The 20,268-nt window shown below is 40.6% G+C and overlaps 1 protein-coding gene across 15 annotated transcripts in view; it reads right to left on the bottom strand.

The window, feature by feature from the left end:
- pard3ab (par-3 family cell polarity regulator alpha, b) overlaps positions 1 to 20,268 on the bottom strand; it is a 373,665-nt gene that overhangs the window by 273,282 nt on the left and 80,115 nt on the right. The window contains exon 1 of one of the 15 annotated variants that reach the window (XM_085140458.1): positions 490 to 2,811. The exons of the other annotated variants lie outside the window; for them this stretch is intronic. Coding sequence (XP_084996584.1) covers positions 490 to 495 — 6 coding nt within the window. The 5' untranslated portion in view covers positions 496 to 2,811. Of the gene's footprint in view, positions 1 to 489; positions 2,812 to 20,268 lie in introns of those variants that run through there. 15 annotated transcript variants of the gene reach the window in all.

Below are 20,268 nucleotides of genomic sequence, written 5' to 3'. Positions count from 1 at the left end.
ATTTATAAAAATCTGGGTTTCTGACAAAGGATCCAAGTTAATATATTATAGCTCAATGTGAGTCACACTGTCTGTTCACGTCACTGATCTATTTAAAAACCCCATACATTTTTCTGAGAACTGTGCAAATCTACTTGAGGGAGCTATGACAGCCAAGTGGGAAACTTTATTTCTTCTAAAATAGATTGTTATACGGATTTTATTTATTTTACAAGCCTGCAAAATGAAGCGCATTACTTTTTAATAAGTGTGCAGCCATAACTTGCTGCTCCAGGTGTTGTTCAACTTTCAGTGTTTCCTTTTGCATAAATCCCCCACAAACTAGCACACTGTATCAGACAAAGCGCAGTATTAGGACGATGTTTTTGACAGAACTTATAATGTAAACTGAAACCCGCATGCAGCAGGTTTCAGTTGACTGTTGTGGGAAGATTCAGAGGATTTACAGGTGAACTGGAACAACGGTTTAAAGAACGGAGAACGACTTACCTGCATGGATGAAAGTCGAGAAGATATTGAAAGGAAAACATGAACATGAAAAAAAGAGAGAAAATACAAGTTTCTTCAGTAAGCCAGTGCACCTCTTATAACACACCCCAAAACCTTTCATCTACACTATAACTTAACTTAAAGCAACAACAAGGTGTTTGACACTTTCACATGTTTGGGGTGCAATTCTGCAACCCCCCCCCCCCCCCCCTCCCTGAATCCTAAAGTTCACTAAGCGAGAGCCAAGAGATATTTCAGACAACATCAGCTTTGATTGGCCAGGATTTCATTCGTGCTGTGTGAACTAATCTCCCCCCGCAGGCTTCAAACCTAATTATACGTTACACAATATCAAATCGCCAAACAACAAACACATTGTTTCCATACAAAAACCAGTGGGTGCCAAACAGTCTACTCTTTTTTCCCTCCCCCACTGTAATGATTTAATTTACAAGTAAAAAGACGAAACTTCTCCTGCTGAAATGCATCAACGCTTGTCTGGCATTTTTTCCCCCTCACAACGAAACAAACCTTGTGATACGAGACGTGACGGTGCGCTATTCAAATACAGGTTTTAACTGTGGTTTGAGGAGATTTGATTTCACCATTAAGAAAGTGTTGTGCGAATCAAGTGTGAGAGGTTAAATATGCATCTGAAAGCAATCCTCTTGACTTTAACGGTACCTAAACAGCAGATTCCCATTTAATCTAACAGTTTTCTCCAGTATCCCATGCTTTCCATACCACTTAGGGAATAAAAAGTACATTATCCCACTCTCTGCAGAGTAATGCTCGTCTTAAAAGACACTGATACTTAACCGAATACCAAGGGAATAGGAGAGTGGTGCCGACTACGCCGCCCTTGTTGTTGAAATAAGCACTTTCAGTCTCGCACAGACAGCAGAAACCTGACAACGATACCTTACACAATGGCCATTGTAGGAGGCAAAGCCGTAAGGGAAGAGCAAGCAAATGGGCTAATTTGCTGTGTGAACAAAAGGATGTTGGTGACAGCTCAGCAATGACACATTTCTGTTGCATTAAGGCGCGAGAGGGGATTAGAGAGAGCGTGCGATCCCGTCTTGTCTGACTCTGATCTCCGTGGAAAAGACGCTGCGTGGCTGACAGAAAAATGTCGACAGAAAACAAAATAATAGGAGCAACAACAGAAGCCTCTCATTCACTACATTTTTCCTTTATCCATCCTGAAGAAATGCTGCAAACAAAGGCGGTCACTCCTCACGTCACCTTTATGGATCACACTTTGTTGTCTTCCCTTTATTCCTACAGAGGCAGCGAGTCAAGACATCTTTTTCTTTATTAGTAACAACACGTGAGCTGACACTTCACCACTGCACACCTTCCTCTGCTATTTGCACTGTGTCGTACGTCCCTTGAAACAATAGGGATGCATAACACTACAGAGTAAATGGTACAGGCCATAAGCTGAAATGGTCACATTTGATTTTATGGGAAATGCACTAAGGTTATATTCAAAGTTATATCCAAATATATGTCACTCTTAGTAGAACTGTTGAATTTCAACTTTCAATGCATAAAGCTGAATAAAGCTATATAAGAAGCTGTCTGTAGTCTATGTTTTTTAAAATGTGAATGGGTACGAAACATCTAAGGAGATCTGTGATTGGCCCGAGTATAGCCAGATGATTTGAGCAGCACTTCTAGTTTGATAAATAATGTACACTACGAGTGAAAGATAGAAAGAATGAGACCTCATTTCAGCCTTTCCCAAAAAAGATTAGTATAAAAGACGAGTATGAATTATAGGGGTGGGGGAAAAAATCGATACTGTGTAGTATCGTGATATTTTGTTTGCTAATAATGTATCGATACAGGGACAGCAGAAATCGATATTTTGTTACAAAAAAAGTTTTTGTGCTCTGACTTCAGAGCATGTTGATCCTTTTTCTGAGCAAGAATCCTGACATTCCTTCACTGTCCAAATGTGTTTAACTTTTTTTTTGGCAGCAATAAACATGACAGTTTACTTATTTTAATTTAAGACATGTTTTATTTTAATTAAGTTTAAAACTTTTTTATTTAATGTAAAATTATACTTTGTTTTAATTTACTTTCAAATTCTTCAGTTGCTGAAGGGGCTGCATAGTTTTCATAAACTGCATAGTTCAGAATAGCTATAATTGTACCAGATGGTTGCGTTCAGTTAAGTTGGACTAGACTGTAATACAAACCGTTCAGTTTGTCAACAATAAAACTGAAATGAGACAAAGACTGAGTGTGAGACTTTGATATTAGATAAAATGAATATTGATAAAGTTTAACTTTATGTACAGAATCTGAATATCGCAAAATATTTTTAAAAAATTGCAATAATATCGTATTGTGCGTTAAGTATTATGATGATATCGTATCGTGGGCTGTATGGTGATTCCCACCTCTAATGAATTATCTATTTATCCTCCCTTTAAAGTGAAAACACTCAATGAATGACTTAAAACACATAAACTGGATTAAAGTAGCATTTTAACTTCTGAGGAAAAAACATTTTTAAATGACTTATTTGTTTTCTGTAGAAAGATCAAAGTGCAAGTGCAGGGATTTTAAATATGTGCTGGTCAGCTGTTGTAAAAAGAGCCAAGCGTGAATTCAAAGCAATCAACTGACTGCTTGACCTTCCTTGCCTCCCCATGAACCGTGGATTGTGAAGGAGAGGAATAAAATCAAAATGAAAATGAGCTTCCTCACGTTTAGAATGAGCAGCCGGGTTATTTGGAAGAAGCTCGGGGTAGAGCTGTTACTCGTCTGCACTGAAAGGAACTAAGTGTGTGGTTCAGGTGTTTGACTAAAATGATGAGGCATTTCAGGCATGTCCAACTGGCATTCCCAAGGTAAATCCAATATATGCGGGAGAGCTGTCTTGACATGAGATAAAAAGTTGCTGATAAAAAAAGTAAATCCATAAAGAAACTCATTTTTAGCATCTGACGTAGTTTTCTCTCTGTGCTCCTGAATATTGACGATATATGTTGGATGGATCTACTTGGTATTCTGAATTTGGTACACTAGTCATGCATGACAGATAAGCCCATGCAATTCATCACCAACCCTGAAGCAGAAGGTGCACTGACTAGACATGGAAACACAGTTTCACAGTGCGATTCCTAACACACATCTTTGCAAAATCCGAGGTTGTATGTGCACATCCAAGTTTGACTAAGCAAAAAAAGAAAACATGATATTTATGGACGTGAACTCATTTGCAAACATGGCGACTCACAATCTCCTTATATGGGCCAAGTTTGACTTCTGCATCCTTGAATCTTATCGCGATTCCCTGAAAAAGCTTCAGAAATAAGTTCCCATGACTGAGTTAATACTCATACAAAGTCCTCTTACAACCGTTATGGAATAATTGCATCATCTTCATCATCTCCATTAAAAAGCTTTCTCTCTGGCTGATCTGAGACAGATTTGGTCTAGATTGGTCTTGATCAGCCCTGTCAGACCAAAAGTTCAACCTGGGCTAAAATTCCCATGATCGGCGAAGGCCTGGGTGGTACTGAGGAGTTTAAGACAGAAAGACAGGCAGAAAACAAGCGGAGGAGATGGGCAGGAAGAGAAAAAGAAACAGGCGTGCAGAGAGATGGAGCTCTCAGTGGCTCTGGTTCAAAGACAACTGCACCGGGGCTCTGTTTTAATGTTAATTCAACCAAACGGACAACAAGTGCTGCTCTGCTTCTCTACTAGGCAATTAATCTTGCGTGAGCCAAGCAAAGAGATTTCAGAGAGGGCTAAAATAAGTCTGCATAATTTTTCTGAGCCAATTACCGTGACAAGAAGAGGAGGGGTGAGGAGAGTGAAGGGGAGAGGAGGGAGAGAGGTGGTTGGACAGAAAGAGAACGAGGAAGGAGGTTAAGGAAGAAGGAGGCATTTGGGAATATAAATGAGGATATGAAACAAAAATGAGAAAGTAGTAAGGAAAGATGCCAAGACTTGGTTCTAAGGTCAAAAAAGTGCTTGAAAAGCAAAAAGAGGGCTATAAGCTGTCAACAAGAGCTCAGAGTAAGACTATCCCAACTTGTCAAAATGAAAATATAAATCAGTGTGTCACAGAAATCACTAGTCCTCAACGTGCATGAAAAGAGGATGTGAAGTCTGATACTTTGAGAGCTTAGCTGTCAGTAATGCACTTACTTTGACAGATAACCATTATTATAGAAGACACCATCATCAAATGATGCTGCTAACAGAGATATAAAGACACTGACACAGGCGGCTTGTACAATGAGATGATTTCCCCTCACCGGAAAAGTAGTTAAGCCAGGAATATTTTTTAAACTCCCACGAGACTATAAAGAAACAGGATCGTTTCGAGGAACGTGAGAATAAATATATGTATAATTCAGAGCCAAACTGGTATCGATATTTGGTGCTTTTAAAATCTGACGCGTCCGCCAATTATTTTTCCCGTTTGCTTTCAGACACAAAATATAAAAATGCATTTCCCATTATCCATTTGACATTATTTATGAGTCCTTACTAATTTAATATGACCGTGCTGTTAAAAGTCATGGATTACTTGTTTATGACACGCCCAGTTTTGTTCAGATCAAATGGTGTTGCCATCAAAGAAGCGCCCTCTGGTGGGCATGTTAGAAGACTTTTCCAATCACTCAACATATTAGTAACAGCCAATATCGGCCCTCCTGATATATCAGTCGAGCTCAAGTAGAAAGTATCGTAGTATCGTTAACTCAGTTTCCCTGGGCCTTTCCCCGTGTGTTAATAATAATGTATACTTTACTTTATTGATCCCTGTGGGGAAATTCCTCTTTGTATTCACTCAGTGAAGCAGTGGCCAGTAGGGCTGCACGATTTTGCATAAAATGAGAATCACGATTTTTTTGCTTAGAATTGAGATCATGATTCTCTGACTTCTTTTCCAGTATAAATATTTATAGCTGAACTGAACATAAAAACAATAAATAAACATAAAAACAACAAATGTCTCACATTTTGTCGTTGCCGCAAAATGTGGTACTGCTTGAAATTCCATCTCCACCGTTGCTCGACACTGCGTGTATAGAGCAGGAAGTGCAACAATAGAAAAATAGTTGCGGGACGGCACTGTGTAGCGTTTGTCTAGGGTGTTGATCATTTTCCTAAATCCCTCGTTTTGCACAGTGTTGATGGGAGTCAGGTGATAAGTAATAGCCTCCGTAATTTCTTTGTGCCTGCGGGAGTTCGACGGGTATAGGGAAGCGCTGTATAAGGTTCCCGTTATTGATGTTTGGGTGGTTGACCTGGACGGATTTTCTCCTGTCACTTTCTCGTCATCCCTGACGTGCTCTCCGTTGTTTTTTCCCTGCCAATTTTAGCAGCCAGCTTCTGTATCACGTGGTATAAGGCTCCGCCCTTGTCATTTGTTGAGCAGGAAGAGTGAGCGCTTGTTTTCATGCAGATTACGTCCCGGATCAAAATGCGGTACAATCGTCGTCTTTTTTTTTTATTTATTTTTTTTTAAATCGTTGTCATTTGGAAATGAGATCGCACATAAGTATGAATTGAGATCGCGATTTTCTAACGATTAACGTGCAGCCCTAGTGGCCAGCCATTGGGCGCCCGGGTGTAAGGATGGTACGTTGCTCAGGGGTACCTCAGGGTAGCCATTTAGTGGATTTGAACCCCCAACCTTCCGATCATGGGGCCACCACTCTACAACTACTGAGCTATCCCTGCCCATGAACAAATCTTTCTTTTGCTACCAGTACTGGTTTTATTTTGTTGTATTTGTCTGCAATACCTTAAAGGCTGGTCTGTGAAAATATTGTCAGACGTAAACAGGTCCGTGGCGCAAAAATGGTTGGGGACCGCTGCTCTAATACCAATAGGGATGTTTCACCCCCTTCAAATTAATCCTTAAAACGTTAAAAGGCCACATGTGTTTGTTCCTTTCTTTGATGACCACATTTACCAGGACATTCACAAAGACCAACTCAGGACATTTGGAGCCTTTTATGAGTTGCCACAGTGTGTTCTATCATTGTGACAGCGTGGGCAAAAACATCTCAGGAACAGCAACGGCAGCAGAAAAGTCCCCATGCCTGGGGTCTGACTGGTTTTTGAGTGGTTTGTGTGTCTGAAATAACGCTGCACAATTACACAACTGGTTCGATGACAGGCGAGAGGGTCACAGTTTCAAATGTAGGGCGCAGCTGTGTGGATCCAGTATTGAATTGCAATTATTGTTGCTACATATCAGTGTAGTCACACTACAGTCACGCAGATAAAGGTTAAAGAGGTGTTAATGAAGATAATTACAGGCTCTGTATATTAAAATAATAAAGTCTGCACAAGGCACTGATAACATTCTTTTATTTGAACTTTAGGTGTTGAAGTCGAAGTATTTCCAAAGAAGGCTTATGTGTGTATCTCTGTGCATGACCGTATGCCAAATATAATCCGGTCTATGTTCTGACACTGTGTCCACACACGTTTTTATTTTTTTTTTATTTAAGTACATCACTGTGCTCATGTGTGTCTGCTCTCTCCCCTGCTGTTCTGTGAGAGATTGCGAGGGTTATTTCATAAAGGTCCATCTCCAGCCCTGCCTCAGACCGAATCATCCCGCCAGCAAATCTCATTTAGACCAAAGCCCCGGGGACATGATGGCCATTTCTGCTGCTAACTCTATACTGCAGCAGCCTGCAGCGACGTTGCATTTGGAACAAAAATAAAGAAGCTGGAGGACGCTGACTTTGCCATTACACTATCTCACATGAAATGTAAGTTTTAGATCACACTGCAGAGTTAAAGCTAACTATCATCAGATTCTACTTTGGCTCCGGAGACCCTTTGCACACATCTGCAGGCATTTTCACTGGACACTGTGGCCTTAATGAAAACCTGTCAATCTGACATTTACATTGGCGGTGATTTCACCACTGCTGTTTTCAGAAAGCTTCTTATGCGGTCTCAACATCTGGAGGCATTTGATATGCACGAGGGTTTGCAAGGTCAGATTTTGCCATTCGAGGGCTCTGTGGCAACATCCACAAACCTTTCACACTCACCTGTGTGCAATCTCATAACAAACATGTTGCCTACTAACAGTTTAGATACCTGGCTATAACACTCGGAAACCGAGTAAATAACTATGCAGATGCTGACTGCATCAAACAACAAATATACCATTACTTTACAGAGATGAAATTTCCATGTCCCACATGTCTAACATGGTTAGTGCCAATATGCTGCATAAATTGATGAATGATGAGCTTTACTCTTATTAAATTGCTCAAGTTTCCATATGGTTCTGTGCTGCAGGAAGCAAGGAGGATCACAAGCGTGCACCAGATAGTGAGTTTGAGCCTAATGCGAACCAACACCGCAGATCCGCATCTCACATTCACAGACGATTCTACTGCTGCTCGTCCTCCGAGAGCTCCAGCAGCCAAAGTCAGACTTATCAGCGTCTCTGTTATGGCAACAGAGCTGATTAAAAAATGTGTTTCTGTGTGTGTGAGCGTGCCTGTGTTTGCATCGTCTTCATGGCTGTCTCTGTTATAGCAACCAAATGTTTGGGATGAGGTTAACAGTAACTGAGACGGTAGAGAGTTCTTGCTCATCACATGGTCCTGACTCAATTATTATTATTTTTTTAAATGACTTTGGGGACCAAGCATCGAACTTTCAATGACAGATGAATCAAACCTCTTAGTTTGGAACTTCAGAACTAAATATTTCCTGTAATATCTGACTTGTAAAAATGTCTTTTTGGAAATACATCTGGAAATCGTTTGCCTAAACCACAGTCCCTTGTGACTTTGGAAATAGTAAAGTTTTCCTCTTTTTTTTTTGGATGCACAATCACTTTCCTACATGACTGTACCCTGGAGGTTTACCACAGTCTGCAGACATAGCAGCCATTTGGTTCATAGGTCCTAACAGTTGTTAGTGTGTGTGGCTACAAATGACCATGGCTACAAATTGTGTACGCGTTACATTTTTGCTGACTGTGTAGCAATTATTTTTGATTAGCTTTTGGAAGTTTTGGCTGAATCATGGTTGCTGCTTGCAAAAACCATCAAGTCTGCAGTTTTTAGTTTTGTTTTTTTGGTGTATGCTTTAAATTTTGCTTTTAAACTCACTAAGAACAAATTCTACCAGAATGGTAGAAAAATGTAAAACACGTGTGATTCAAATCAATAGGTCCAAAATCTGCATAATTAACGGCAAAGTCTGTTAAAGGCCAGAAATGACACAATACAAAAGGAGCCATTATACCACAAACACATACTTTACATCCTTCCCACACTTTAATCACTTCATATATCAGACGATAACAGGATGTCTTCCCACTTGGGTCAACTGCTGACCAGAGCGTTCAGAAGTGGTGTTTAGATCTGATAAAAAACAGCCAGAAAGTAGCGCGGCTGGCCGCAAGTCAAGAATTTGCTTACTTAACACTCACGTAGAGTCCCTCAGATCAAAAAAAAGAAAAAAGAAAGAAGAGCGCACACACACATATGCTTCTCCAGACTAGCCGGGGTGAACTTGGCACTTGTTGATTAGCCGTAATGGATTTAACATGCGCTGAGAGCAAAGAGGCACTGGCCTTTATCCCCACATGCCAGAGTTTGTGAATGAAGGAATAAACGAATGGCAGGATATCAAGGCACTCCATCACATCCGGCAGCCCCTCAACCTGCAGCTCCCGATAATGTGGCCATCTGTTTACACAGCCTATCAGGCAAAATGCTGCTCACGCCATTCTGAGAAAAGTCTTTTGTGGCAGATGTAAATATGTGAAGACACCAGGAGATCTGCTCAATTGCACTGGAGTCCACTTATTACGTACTGACGCAACAATTTTGCCTGAATTGTGTAGATTGCACAAAAAAACCCAGTTGATAAAATACATTTCTTCAGGTTTCATCATTCAGTGATCTCAGAAACACAGACCGTTTGGTTTTCCTGCTCATGTTTATGACAAATTACTCTAATTACTCCAAAAGTCTTCAGAACAGATCATTATTAAGGTGGAATGGCCTGTATGACACTCGGGCGATTAAAGGTTAAGGATGTTCTAAAAGCTGAAATGGTCCACGGTTCAGAGGTCCAGTTGACTGAACTGGCAGAGGTGAAGCCTAGCAGATCTGCAAACGCCATTCAAAGTGGCAACGGTGCATCATTTAAGCCTTAAGTATCAATAGTGTGTTAGCAGCCTAGCAGTCCAAAGCTATTCTTTGTACCATCAAAACATGATTTTTAACTTGGTTACATTTTAAGACTCGCCTCCACACTGGCTTCATTTTTATTTTTTTTAAGGTTGTCACTTCCTTCAGAAATTATGTTAGGATGACGTCAAAAACAGTAAGCTTTTCGATTAATCAGTGATTTTAGGTTTTAATGCTGTAGTTGTCACACATTTGGTTCTGTTTAGTCCAATATGTACATTCTTTTCCCCCCAGCAGCTTAATATTATTGAAGTCCCCCTTGTGCCGCTACGACAGCTCTGACCTTGGGCTATCAACACAGGACCTCTAAGGGTGCCCTGTAGTGTCCGGCACTGGGATATTGAAAGAAGGTCCTTTTTATATGCTGCAGTTGCCAGGTTAGGTCTTTGTGGTTGAGGTTTCGTCTGGTGCTTGATCTGACTAGGATCTGGTTTGTGATTATATGTCTTGGCCTCACCATTTTTCCAATCTAGAAGGGCTGTTTGATATAACGATATATATCGGATGACGATATAAAAATGTCTATCGTTTGTTTCGTGGTGTCGCAAAATAAACTGTTTACGGCAATATTTTTTTACCATTTTGATGGTCACTGTAGTGGTTATATTAATTTCTTAAAGTTCTCTCTTTCTCTTATATTTTACATAACCACACTACAGACGGACAAGCGCCTGTTTTTATGCGTTATGGTTAGCAACAACGATGGTAACACCGTCGCGTGTCCGCTTGTTTATGTTCCACATAAACATTTCACAATAAAGCTCAAGATCCTGTTGAGACTTTTCAAAATAAACTGAATCACGTGAAAGAGCAGATTATTTACGGATGAGAAGTAAAAAAAGAGCCGCCAGGTGCTAAAAAATAAACCTTAGACTCAAACGTTAGAACAGGCGTTTCCCCGCAGCACCCTGTGTAATAAATACTCGCAAAGAAAATGGCGGCTGTTACAACTTATGTCTAAAAATGTATTGTTTCATGCATCGGTTAAAACACTCGACTCCAGCTACATGACGCGCAGCTGGAAACACTTCACGCAAGTCGAACTGCCTGAGATTCACAGAATTTACAGAAAATGTTACATTTTTGTGATTTATATCTTTATCGGGACGATAGAATTCTTATATCGGGATATGAGATTTTGGTCATATCGCACAGCCCTACAATCTAGGACGCAGTTTTGTACATTTCACCTGTCATTGCTTCTTTATTTGTCAAGACATACATTTAGAATTGGATTAGCAAAAATCTAATGAAAGAATTATGAAAAAAAGATGAGATCAATTGGTTAAATTGTTATTATCGGCGATATTCTGGGAGCATACGTGTAACATGAAGGCTTTTTTTTACCTGACGAATCTATGACCATGTCATCAGGACACAGTTGGGGGCAGAAGTACAAACAACAGGAACTGCTACTGAAAACCCTGACAACATGCAAACCATTATATGGCTCTTCTGGAGTAGCAGTGCTGTGTTTGGGTTGTCTTTAGTGTAACAATGGGAGGATAAAGTGCTGACAGGTGAGATGAAGTGCCGAGTCCATTTGAAAGAACTCTGACTCTTAGAGGTTAATGAGTTTGTTGTGAGAAGGTGGTTTTCCGTGCTTCACGCTGTTCTGGCATTGGAATTAGCTGCTTAAAGGAAGTCTATATTTTGAGTGAAGGTATGTACAGCACATGCAGGAAACTGTACAAATAATATAAATGTTCTCTAAAACTTCTGTGCACACTTCACAGTTTATTATTTTATTGCTTTCTTAATTTTAACATAAGGGCAGCAAACCTCCCATAAATAGTATAGCATCATGTATGGTGACCAACACTGTGAGAATGGGAATGCTTTCAAAAGATTTCAATGACTAAACTAAAATGCGCTGCAAAATAAAATGGGACCCCAGATGCAAAACTACAACCAATCAAGTAACGTCCTTGCATGTCATTTTAAATGGAACATTCCAGCTACAACGGGAAGATCAATGGCAATCTTTCACAGAATATTTCTATTCAAGTCGAGTCTGTGCCTGCAGATGAGAGAAAACAATTTATTTTCTCACTCTGATTTATTCCTGACGACCATCAAAGCGCGGATGCTAGAAGGAAGTGACTACACAAACAGTGCTGATCACATCACAACATCCTGTTTATTCCCCCCAGCACTCACTTCCTGCCTGCTTTCTGACACTTCCTGCAGTAGGAATTAAAAATTTATAGTTGCCCTTTGGTGGAAGAAGGGAGGAAATGATGACTGTTGGTCATTAAAGGTGGAGGTCGCAAGATCGGAGGGAATATTTTGGAAATGGCAATTCGTGCTACGCGTTTCAAAAACGTGTTATGAGAGATTTGGATGAGGATATAACAGAAACCTTACAGTTAATACTGCAAGATGAATGCCCTGTGTGTTATCGATCCTATGCTACATCCTCTACTGACCTCTGCCACAGAGCCAGAGAATTGTGGGCATTCACTATTAGTGTAAGTAACACATAAAATCACCTATTTCCTGCCATCCCCCACAAACACTCTAAAAGAACCTTCTACAAGCATCCTAACAGTAACTACAGTCCCAGCAGGCACAGAAAACACCCGGGGGAGCGTGATGCAAGGCCTCACAGCTTTAAGAGACACAATTACTCCTGCTCTACCCCCTCTGCAAGCAGCACAAAGTCCACGACCTCAGCCTGGTTAATCCTAAACCCACACTGCCCCCTGCTGGTGCAATGAGAGTACTACAGGACAGACTGGGTCTTTGAGATCTTAGTACAGTTACAGCCTATATAAGAACACAGAAATGACCACCTACTAAAAACTATACGAAAATTATCAAGAAAAATATGCAGGATGGATTCATTTAATCCCGCATATTCTCATATTTGTGACAATAAGTTGTTACATTACCCGATACTTATCATATTCTGGATTAAATTCACAGGATTCTGATAAGTACATTTAAGATTTTGGCTGGAAATCCCACATATACAAGTGAACTATTACAAAAACCCTTGGGGCTCTTTTCAGATCTGTGTCAACTTTAGACATAATGCAGACACAACACACAGAAATAGTCCCACACCACTTCCTGACTGTGCAGCCCGTTCCCACAGACCGCAGCTGGGCTGGCTGAGTCACCGTGGTGAGAACCCCTCTGGCAGAGCCTACGAACGACTGAGGGAGTGAGTTAACATAGAAAAGTAAGAGTCAATGAAAAATGTCTAAGAAAGATAAAATAAGCCAAATAGCAGGTCTACATTTTTAATAACCACGATAAAAAACACATTAAAAAGAAATGCAGGCGTTTGCATATTTTGCTACAAGGAAATGTTTCTACTCATTTAAATGAAAATATTTAAATGAGTTTATTGCTTTCCTTTGTGCAAACTTTCAGCAGCAGCAAGCAGCACACTTAAGTGGCAATAATTTTGTTTAAAACAACCTGTAAAGTACTGAATTTTTCATGCTTGGTTTTATAGTATTTCTATATTTGTGCGTTGTGCTCCAGCGTAGTCATTGTGGCCACTGATCTGCTGAATCTGTTGTGTGACTGAGACAGAGTGCAAGTGAGCGGTTTCTTAACAACAGTTTCAATGTTTACAAGAAGGGGGGCTAAAATCTTCTAGAGAACAGTTTTGCCCTCTAGGCTTGGACCCCAACCAGTGTGTGTTTGTCAGTTTTAATATCTAAACCAGGCAGACAAGAGAAACAGACAAAAGAAAAGAAGCAGAGGAAACAATTAATGCATAAAAACAACAGGAGACTCTCATGTTAATTTAAGCCAGATGCATCGTGGGATCATGCACCAGTAAATATCTCTGCAAAGATTCCTGAAAGCGGTGAGAAACTTCACTGGAAAAACGAGCTGACCTGCCCCCACATGTCGCAACAAAATCTGCACTCTGCATGTATGACCTCCACTGGTCACTGAAACAACCCTCAGCACCAGACCCTGACCAACAAAATAAAAGAGCCCCCACAGGGTCAGACGATCACAGCATCACTGTCTATGTTTGTCTCTGTGGTCTCCCACTGTTGCTTCTGTGGTCCAGAGGCTGTTGTTAGCAGTTATTTTGGTAGAATGGCCGGTCCTGAAACAGCGACAACAAAAAGCTCACAGTCCTTTTTAAACAGCTTGAAGAGCTCCGTGTTTAATCCTTCAAAAGAACCTGCTATGCTCATCGACACCTGTGATTTTTATTCTTGGACTGAGCAGCTTTGCATGAATCACAGCGCAAAATACTCCGTATTTATCTGACACCAGGCTCTGATCCAGACCATCAGTTTATCCACTGTGTAAAAAAAAGAGAAGCTTTTTTCTCTTTTTTTGCTCCTCTCTTTTTAAAGCCATCGCCCCTTTTAAGCCCATTCACCCTTTAAGATCACGGTCTTATTTACTGCTGCTCATAACCAGAACATCTGAAATGTATGCCCAAGAGGACCACATCTGGAACATCTGCTTTCACTGATATACCGAGCAGAGAGTAGAAAACATAACCTGTCTGAGTGTTTAGAGCAGTCTGAAGCCTGAGCTTTGGGCTCACAGGGACGACTTGTACATAAGCTGACATAAGCTCATGAAATGTGGAAAAGCACAAGATCCCACTTTTAAAAAGGAGACTAACAAAGTTCATAGACTTGTCAGTTACAGTTACAGGGTGAACAGTCTTAAAACTGTGTGAGAGCCAAAGCAAACATCTCTGCAGCAACAACCAGAAGTCACCACGTCTATATTTTTGCTGTTCCAACTCAACTTTAAAGAAAACTTTTCTATTTGCACACAGCTATGCAAAAGTACTGAAAGATGCACTGACACACCAACACCACTAGATGGCAGGACAGGCCTAATCTTCCTCTTCCTCAATGATAGTTGAAGATTTTTATATGAGGACTATATTACAGCACAAAACCTAAGCACAACACAGAGCCAGTACTTCAATACTTGACAATATCTTGATAAAACCATAAACTATTGTGGTGGGGAAGCAAAAAAAACACACAAAAAAGGAAATCAAGCATTGAGGCAGGGGAGAAAAGCAGAGAGAGATGGATGGCGCAGAGAGTGGATGGAGGAGCAGAGATAAAGGAGACAAGGAGGGGAGGCGAGGGCGAGGGGAGTCATAATCTCATTACCGCCAACACAGAGACACAAAAACATCTGTTGTGAGACGCTGTAATCCAAACACTCCTGTTGACTCCTTACGCGTAGTCTTTGTTTCCTCCTGACAGTTTTCTATCACAAATTAAGATTAAAAACCTCAAGGCCAACGCAAAGTCCTACGAAACCAGGTTTTAGTCAAATGTGTGGTTCACGGATTAACAAAAGTCTTTTCTTTTTGGCAGCTGCTGCCTTTTGTTCAAATCTTTTGAGTCAACGGAGTAATTTATGTGAACTATGTGAACTACATTGCCATTCAATTCAACACAAAGTGAGAAAAATCAGAAATACATTGAACAGCAGCAGTCATGCAAAGAATGTTTGAGTATTGGGATTTCTGGGTGAACATCCACACCCCAGAATCATGTCGGTGCCCTGCTAAAACACCTCAGCTCATCACTCTTATTTTAGTTTCATCAGCGTTTAGTTGCCATGCTGAAAGCTCCCTGTGCCAAGTTTAAATGAGCTTGCACTGCTGGTAGGCAGCACTGAACTAATACTGGTACAGGACGCTGAATTAAAGCTGTGCTAAAATGAGATGATATAATTAAGTGAATGCACGAGGTATTTATGCCGGATGTGAACGGATGTGTTCAATATAAATAGAGGTGAAGCACCATTTTTAGCTTCAAAAACAGTGTATATGGTTACAACGGCCAGCGTAAGCTCCGTTTCCTCAGTTTAGAGTTTTCAATCCAATTTCACTTTATCACCATGACGACAGAGAGTGGCGTTTATGTGTAATGAATCTTTAAGAGCTCAGTAATAGTTTATTCCAATGTCAGTCAGTCTACTTTATAAAGCAACTGGATTTTTTCCTACACTCTTCAGCGTGACATGGATTTATTTCTCCATGTCCATGTACGGTGTTGTCGAACTCAGGCGGTGTTGTCGGTTCTCTGGTCTCTGACCGTATCAGACACAGAGCGAGGCAGGGAAGCGAAGACTCACCGCACTGTTACCACAGAAGGAGATGACAGCCGGCGACGCTTACCTCACTGCTAACCTGCAATTACGCTGAAGGACCCGCAATACAAAAGATGAACGCATAAGACACAATGCACAGAGTGCAAATGCACTTAACATGCAGGACGTCTACACACATATGCATGCACACACAAACACACTTGAGTAATCATTACCCTGGATTCGTGTGGGTGACAGTTACTCAAGGTGAAGTGCTGAGACTGCTTAAGTGTGGGTGAGTAATCATTCCACACAGCGCTGTGAATAATAGACGGGTTATTAGGGGCATAGGAGGTATAGAAGAATCTTATTTGAACTGTTTTTCTGTCCAATCTTACAAATTTATGATCAAGCAATCTACAATCTGGTGTTAATTATAGAAGAAATTGAGACCATGGTTTTCACACACAACCAATTATTGCAGCTCGTAGGCAGTGTAACCTTTTTTTAATGATATAATGAGTCAATAACAGCAACAATAGGTCAGCTAAATTCACTGTGACACATATATCCTATTTATTTTAATCATGTTCGTAATATAAACATGCACAGTAAGAACGGATGACTTGTAAAGAAGTGATTTTATTTACTTGCTCATATACTGACACTCTGCATGCACACATTTGACTCCATTCAGCAAAAATATATGTTTAAAATGCTGATTTTCACTTCATTATTTAGAAGTAATTCCATCCATCCGTCCTCTTCCGCTTATCCTTGTCGGGGTCGTTGGGGGAGGGGGGCTGGAGCCTATCCCAGCTGTCATAGGGCGAGAGGCAGGGTACAATCTGGACAGGTTGCCAGTCTGTCGCCCTGATTTAGAGGTAATAGGCTATTAAATGTGTGGCATCAATGCCAGCATACTGCAACTAATTAAAGCAGGAAGACCTACGAAGAAGTCACAAATTCATCGCAACATCAAACAGTCTAACGCTGATTTTCATCTGGGAAGCACAAAGACAGAACTGTATACCAACCAACACAGTATGCCTATGATTTGTACAGACTATATATTATACAGACTAGTTCAAAGACAGTATGAAGAAAAGGCCTACATTTCACTGATACAGGCTTAAAGATTGCATACACTTCCTAAAAAATTCAATTATGGTCAAGAAAACCTAAATTCATAAATTTGCGCGACCAAGAGTCTCACGAGTTGCTCCCATAAGGCTGTATTCTATGGCGTTATTTTTGTGCCACTATTCTGAGTGCACGTAAAAAAAAATTGAGCGCACGTAAATAAGAAATTGCAGGTGCAAGTGTTGCATTTTGAGGAGAAATTTATTTTGAGCGAAGAAAAGCTAAATTTGAGTGAACAAAATTCATAGCTGCATGCAAAAAATGTATTTCAGTGTTTGCTATTATCCACACACACAATAGCAGCCTCTCTTGCTCAGTTTTTGCCTTTGCGCACGCTCTCAACGTGTCGCCCGCCCTCTCAACGTGTTGCCCGCCCTCTCAACGTGTCGCTCGCCCTCTCAACGTGTCGCTCGCCCTCTCAACGTGTCGCTCGCCCTCTCAACATTTCTGCCCGTGCGCGCTCAACTCTTTCTGTACACCGTTATATTTGTGCCACAAAACCAGCCAATCACAGACTTGGATGCAAAAAAATCTGATTGACTGTTCTGGTCTCCAATCAGCTCGAAATGACGAAATGCAATATCCCAGAATCCATTTGTCCAAAACTCAAGCGAGGCAGTGGCGGACGAACACTGGGTCACAAAATAAACTTTTAAGATATTTTCATGGGAGAATGGTGCTGTGTAAACTTCAAATATCTGCTCGATTTATCAAGACATCACATATTTGCATAAGTGCTCTAACGTTTTCTTGGCTCAAAATAAATTTCTCCTCAAAATGCAACACTTGCACCTGCAAACCTTTTTTACGTGCGCTCAGAATAGTGGCACAAAAATAACGCCACAGTATTCATCTGTCGGGTGAGTCAAGCCACTGTCTACAGAACACAAGAGGTGGGCTGTTCGAAACATGACCAGGCACAGCAGCGGAAACACACCTCCGAAGTTTAAACAGCTCTAACATTTGCAACATTTCGTCTGTTTAAACAAGTACGTCTGCTATGGCTATTAAACGCGCTCCAAACAACGAGCTTAAACGGTTTACAAAGAGGGAGAGAGTAAGTGCTTGTTAAGACAAACACGCTAAAGTCCGCACTGATGGCAAGCCAAGTGGATGTCATCAATCTAGCAAGTACGCGTAAATTAATTTCATAAAAGCTTCGTGTTGCTTCACACGGACCGACAAGGCGAGGTTGGGCACGACTGTTTTGACAAGACTCCAAAATAGGTAATCTGATCGATGTTAATATCACATTTATCAGAGTGAAGAATCTGACTCTGATCTTTCTGGAGTCATAACGTAATTATGAAGGAACCATAAATCAGATTTTATCATAACGTCAGCAGAGAACATAAATACTGGTTCTCCATCGTGCCTGAGCATGTGGGCTTGTGTTTGGTATTTGATCTATATGTAGCGCCAAATCACTGCAACAGTCGCTCCAAGGTGCTTTATATTGTAAGGTAAAGACCCCGCAATAATGCAATCACAGATATAACACATGCAGTTATGTACTGGACCTTTAGCTGCATTATTTGCACATCAGACTTCAGTAAGGAGCAGGCAGGTTAAAGAGTAACTAACGTGCGTATGACTGCGCCAGACACTGGCGCCTCTGTCGGGTGACGTCGAGTTGAGTTCAGGGCTGTTGTGCATGTGTCACAATGGCTCAATATACAGTCTGTATTATACTAAATGTACATGTTTGTATGTATTGGCCAGTATAAAATCATTTTTAATTACTCTGAATATTAATTCTGACATCTGCCAGCAAAAAACGGTCATTCAAACTCTATTTTTTGTGTGTCTACTCGCCTCAACACAAATGCGAAAAAAACATTTTGACACTTACACGCAACTGAAAATAGTTAAGATACTATATTAACTTTTTGAAAAAAGGCAGTCACTTCCATATATTCATGCATAGCATTTCTAGAGTTGATTGCTCTTTCTGTGTCCACCCCCTCGACTCACGCAGGAAGACTTGCTCAAAAAAATTCTGTGTCACCCATCTGATTCTGGTATAAAGTTGTCATCTTGTTCTCATTAGGAGGCTAGAAAGAGGGAAGAGAGAAAGGGAGGAGGAAGTGAAGGAGGAGGGCTAGCCTGGAATAAATGAGGTCACCACTAACACTCCCTGAGGAGGATCACTGAGGCCTGGAGGAGGGGCCCGGTCGGCCGTAGTTTGGTAAAAGTGAAACGTGTTTTAGCAGTCCAAAACAAGACAACCTCTCTGTTTGTTGGGGAAATATTTATATTATATAGTCATATCTTATTCTGCATCCTGCACTTTTAGTTTTCCACGAGTTCTTAGAGGGTTTTCTCTAGAACTAGAAGTGAACAGAAGCTTATGCATTTTCTGTTTACAGCAGCAGCTCCAGGAGTTTGAAAAACAGGATAAAAGTCATAAGCAGCACACGCGCAGCTGTATAAGTAGAAGTACACAGTGCCTTCTACAACCAGAGCTTTTTTCAGTGCTGCTGCTGACTGGCATGAAACTGACAATTGTTGAATTATTAAAGAAAACTCTCACTTGCAACCGACAGAATGTATTTCAGTATGTAAGATGCTATTTTTGTTACTTTTTAACCACCACATAGATGAGAGGTCATCTGATACATATATCTCAACCAACTGTTGTTGGAACAGCTCCACACAGGCAGTGGTCCAAACCAAAATCTGCCTCGCAGCAGCACTATCCATGGTATCCATCTCCCTATATGGTTTTAAAAAAACAACTTTTTTTTTTCCATGCTCAGGTGGCTCAGATCAGCAGTATCTGTCTAAGGTTCGATTCAGAATCTGGACAAAAATCCTCCCCAAACAACAAGGCAATGAGAGTATAATGTGAGAAATACATAGATCGGTTTTACTGAAAATATTTCACTACACCCTTCAATTCCCAAGCGCTCCTCTCTCTTTCCAATATGACCCGTTTCCTATCTGAGGGAAAAAAAAATCTCCATACTCAGCATCAGTCAGCATCTGCCTTTAAGAGGCCTCAGAGGGGATCGGTTTCACAGCACTTCCCCATCCTAGTGCAGGCACTTAGAAAAATCAATACCAACCACAGACACAACAAATACAAAACCTTTAGATCAATACGTGTAAACGCTTCTTTTTGATTTAAATAGGTGGCAGCCTTGTTTTCAAGCTATATTTATTATCATATCTTCCACCAATGGGATCATTTCTTAAATATTTAGTTCTTGCATAAAAGCTATTAAATATATTTTTAATAGTGTCAAGATTAAAATCTTAAATTATGCACACAAAAAAAAGCTTCAAAGAAAGTAACACTAAGTAATTTAGTAGCAAGCCCTGCAAAGGCATGAATGACAGTCAGCACACTTGCTCACAAGGA

The sequence above is a fragment of the Neolamprologus multifasciatus genome, chromosome 18 (genome assembly GCF_963576455.1).
Source record: "Neolamprologus multifasciatus chromosome 18, fNeoMul1.2, whole genome shotgun sequence".
In the NCBI taxonomy this organism is placed as follows: Eukaryota; Metazoa; Chordata; class Actinopteri; order Cichliformes; family Cichlidae; genus Neolamprologus; species Neolamprologus multifasciatus.
Note: the sequence above shows the minus strand (reverse complement) of the source record. Positions and strands in the feature narration are given on the sequence as shown.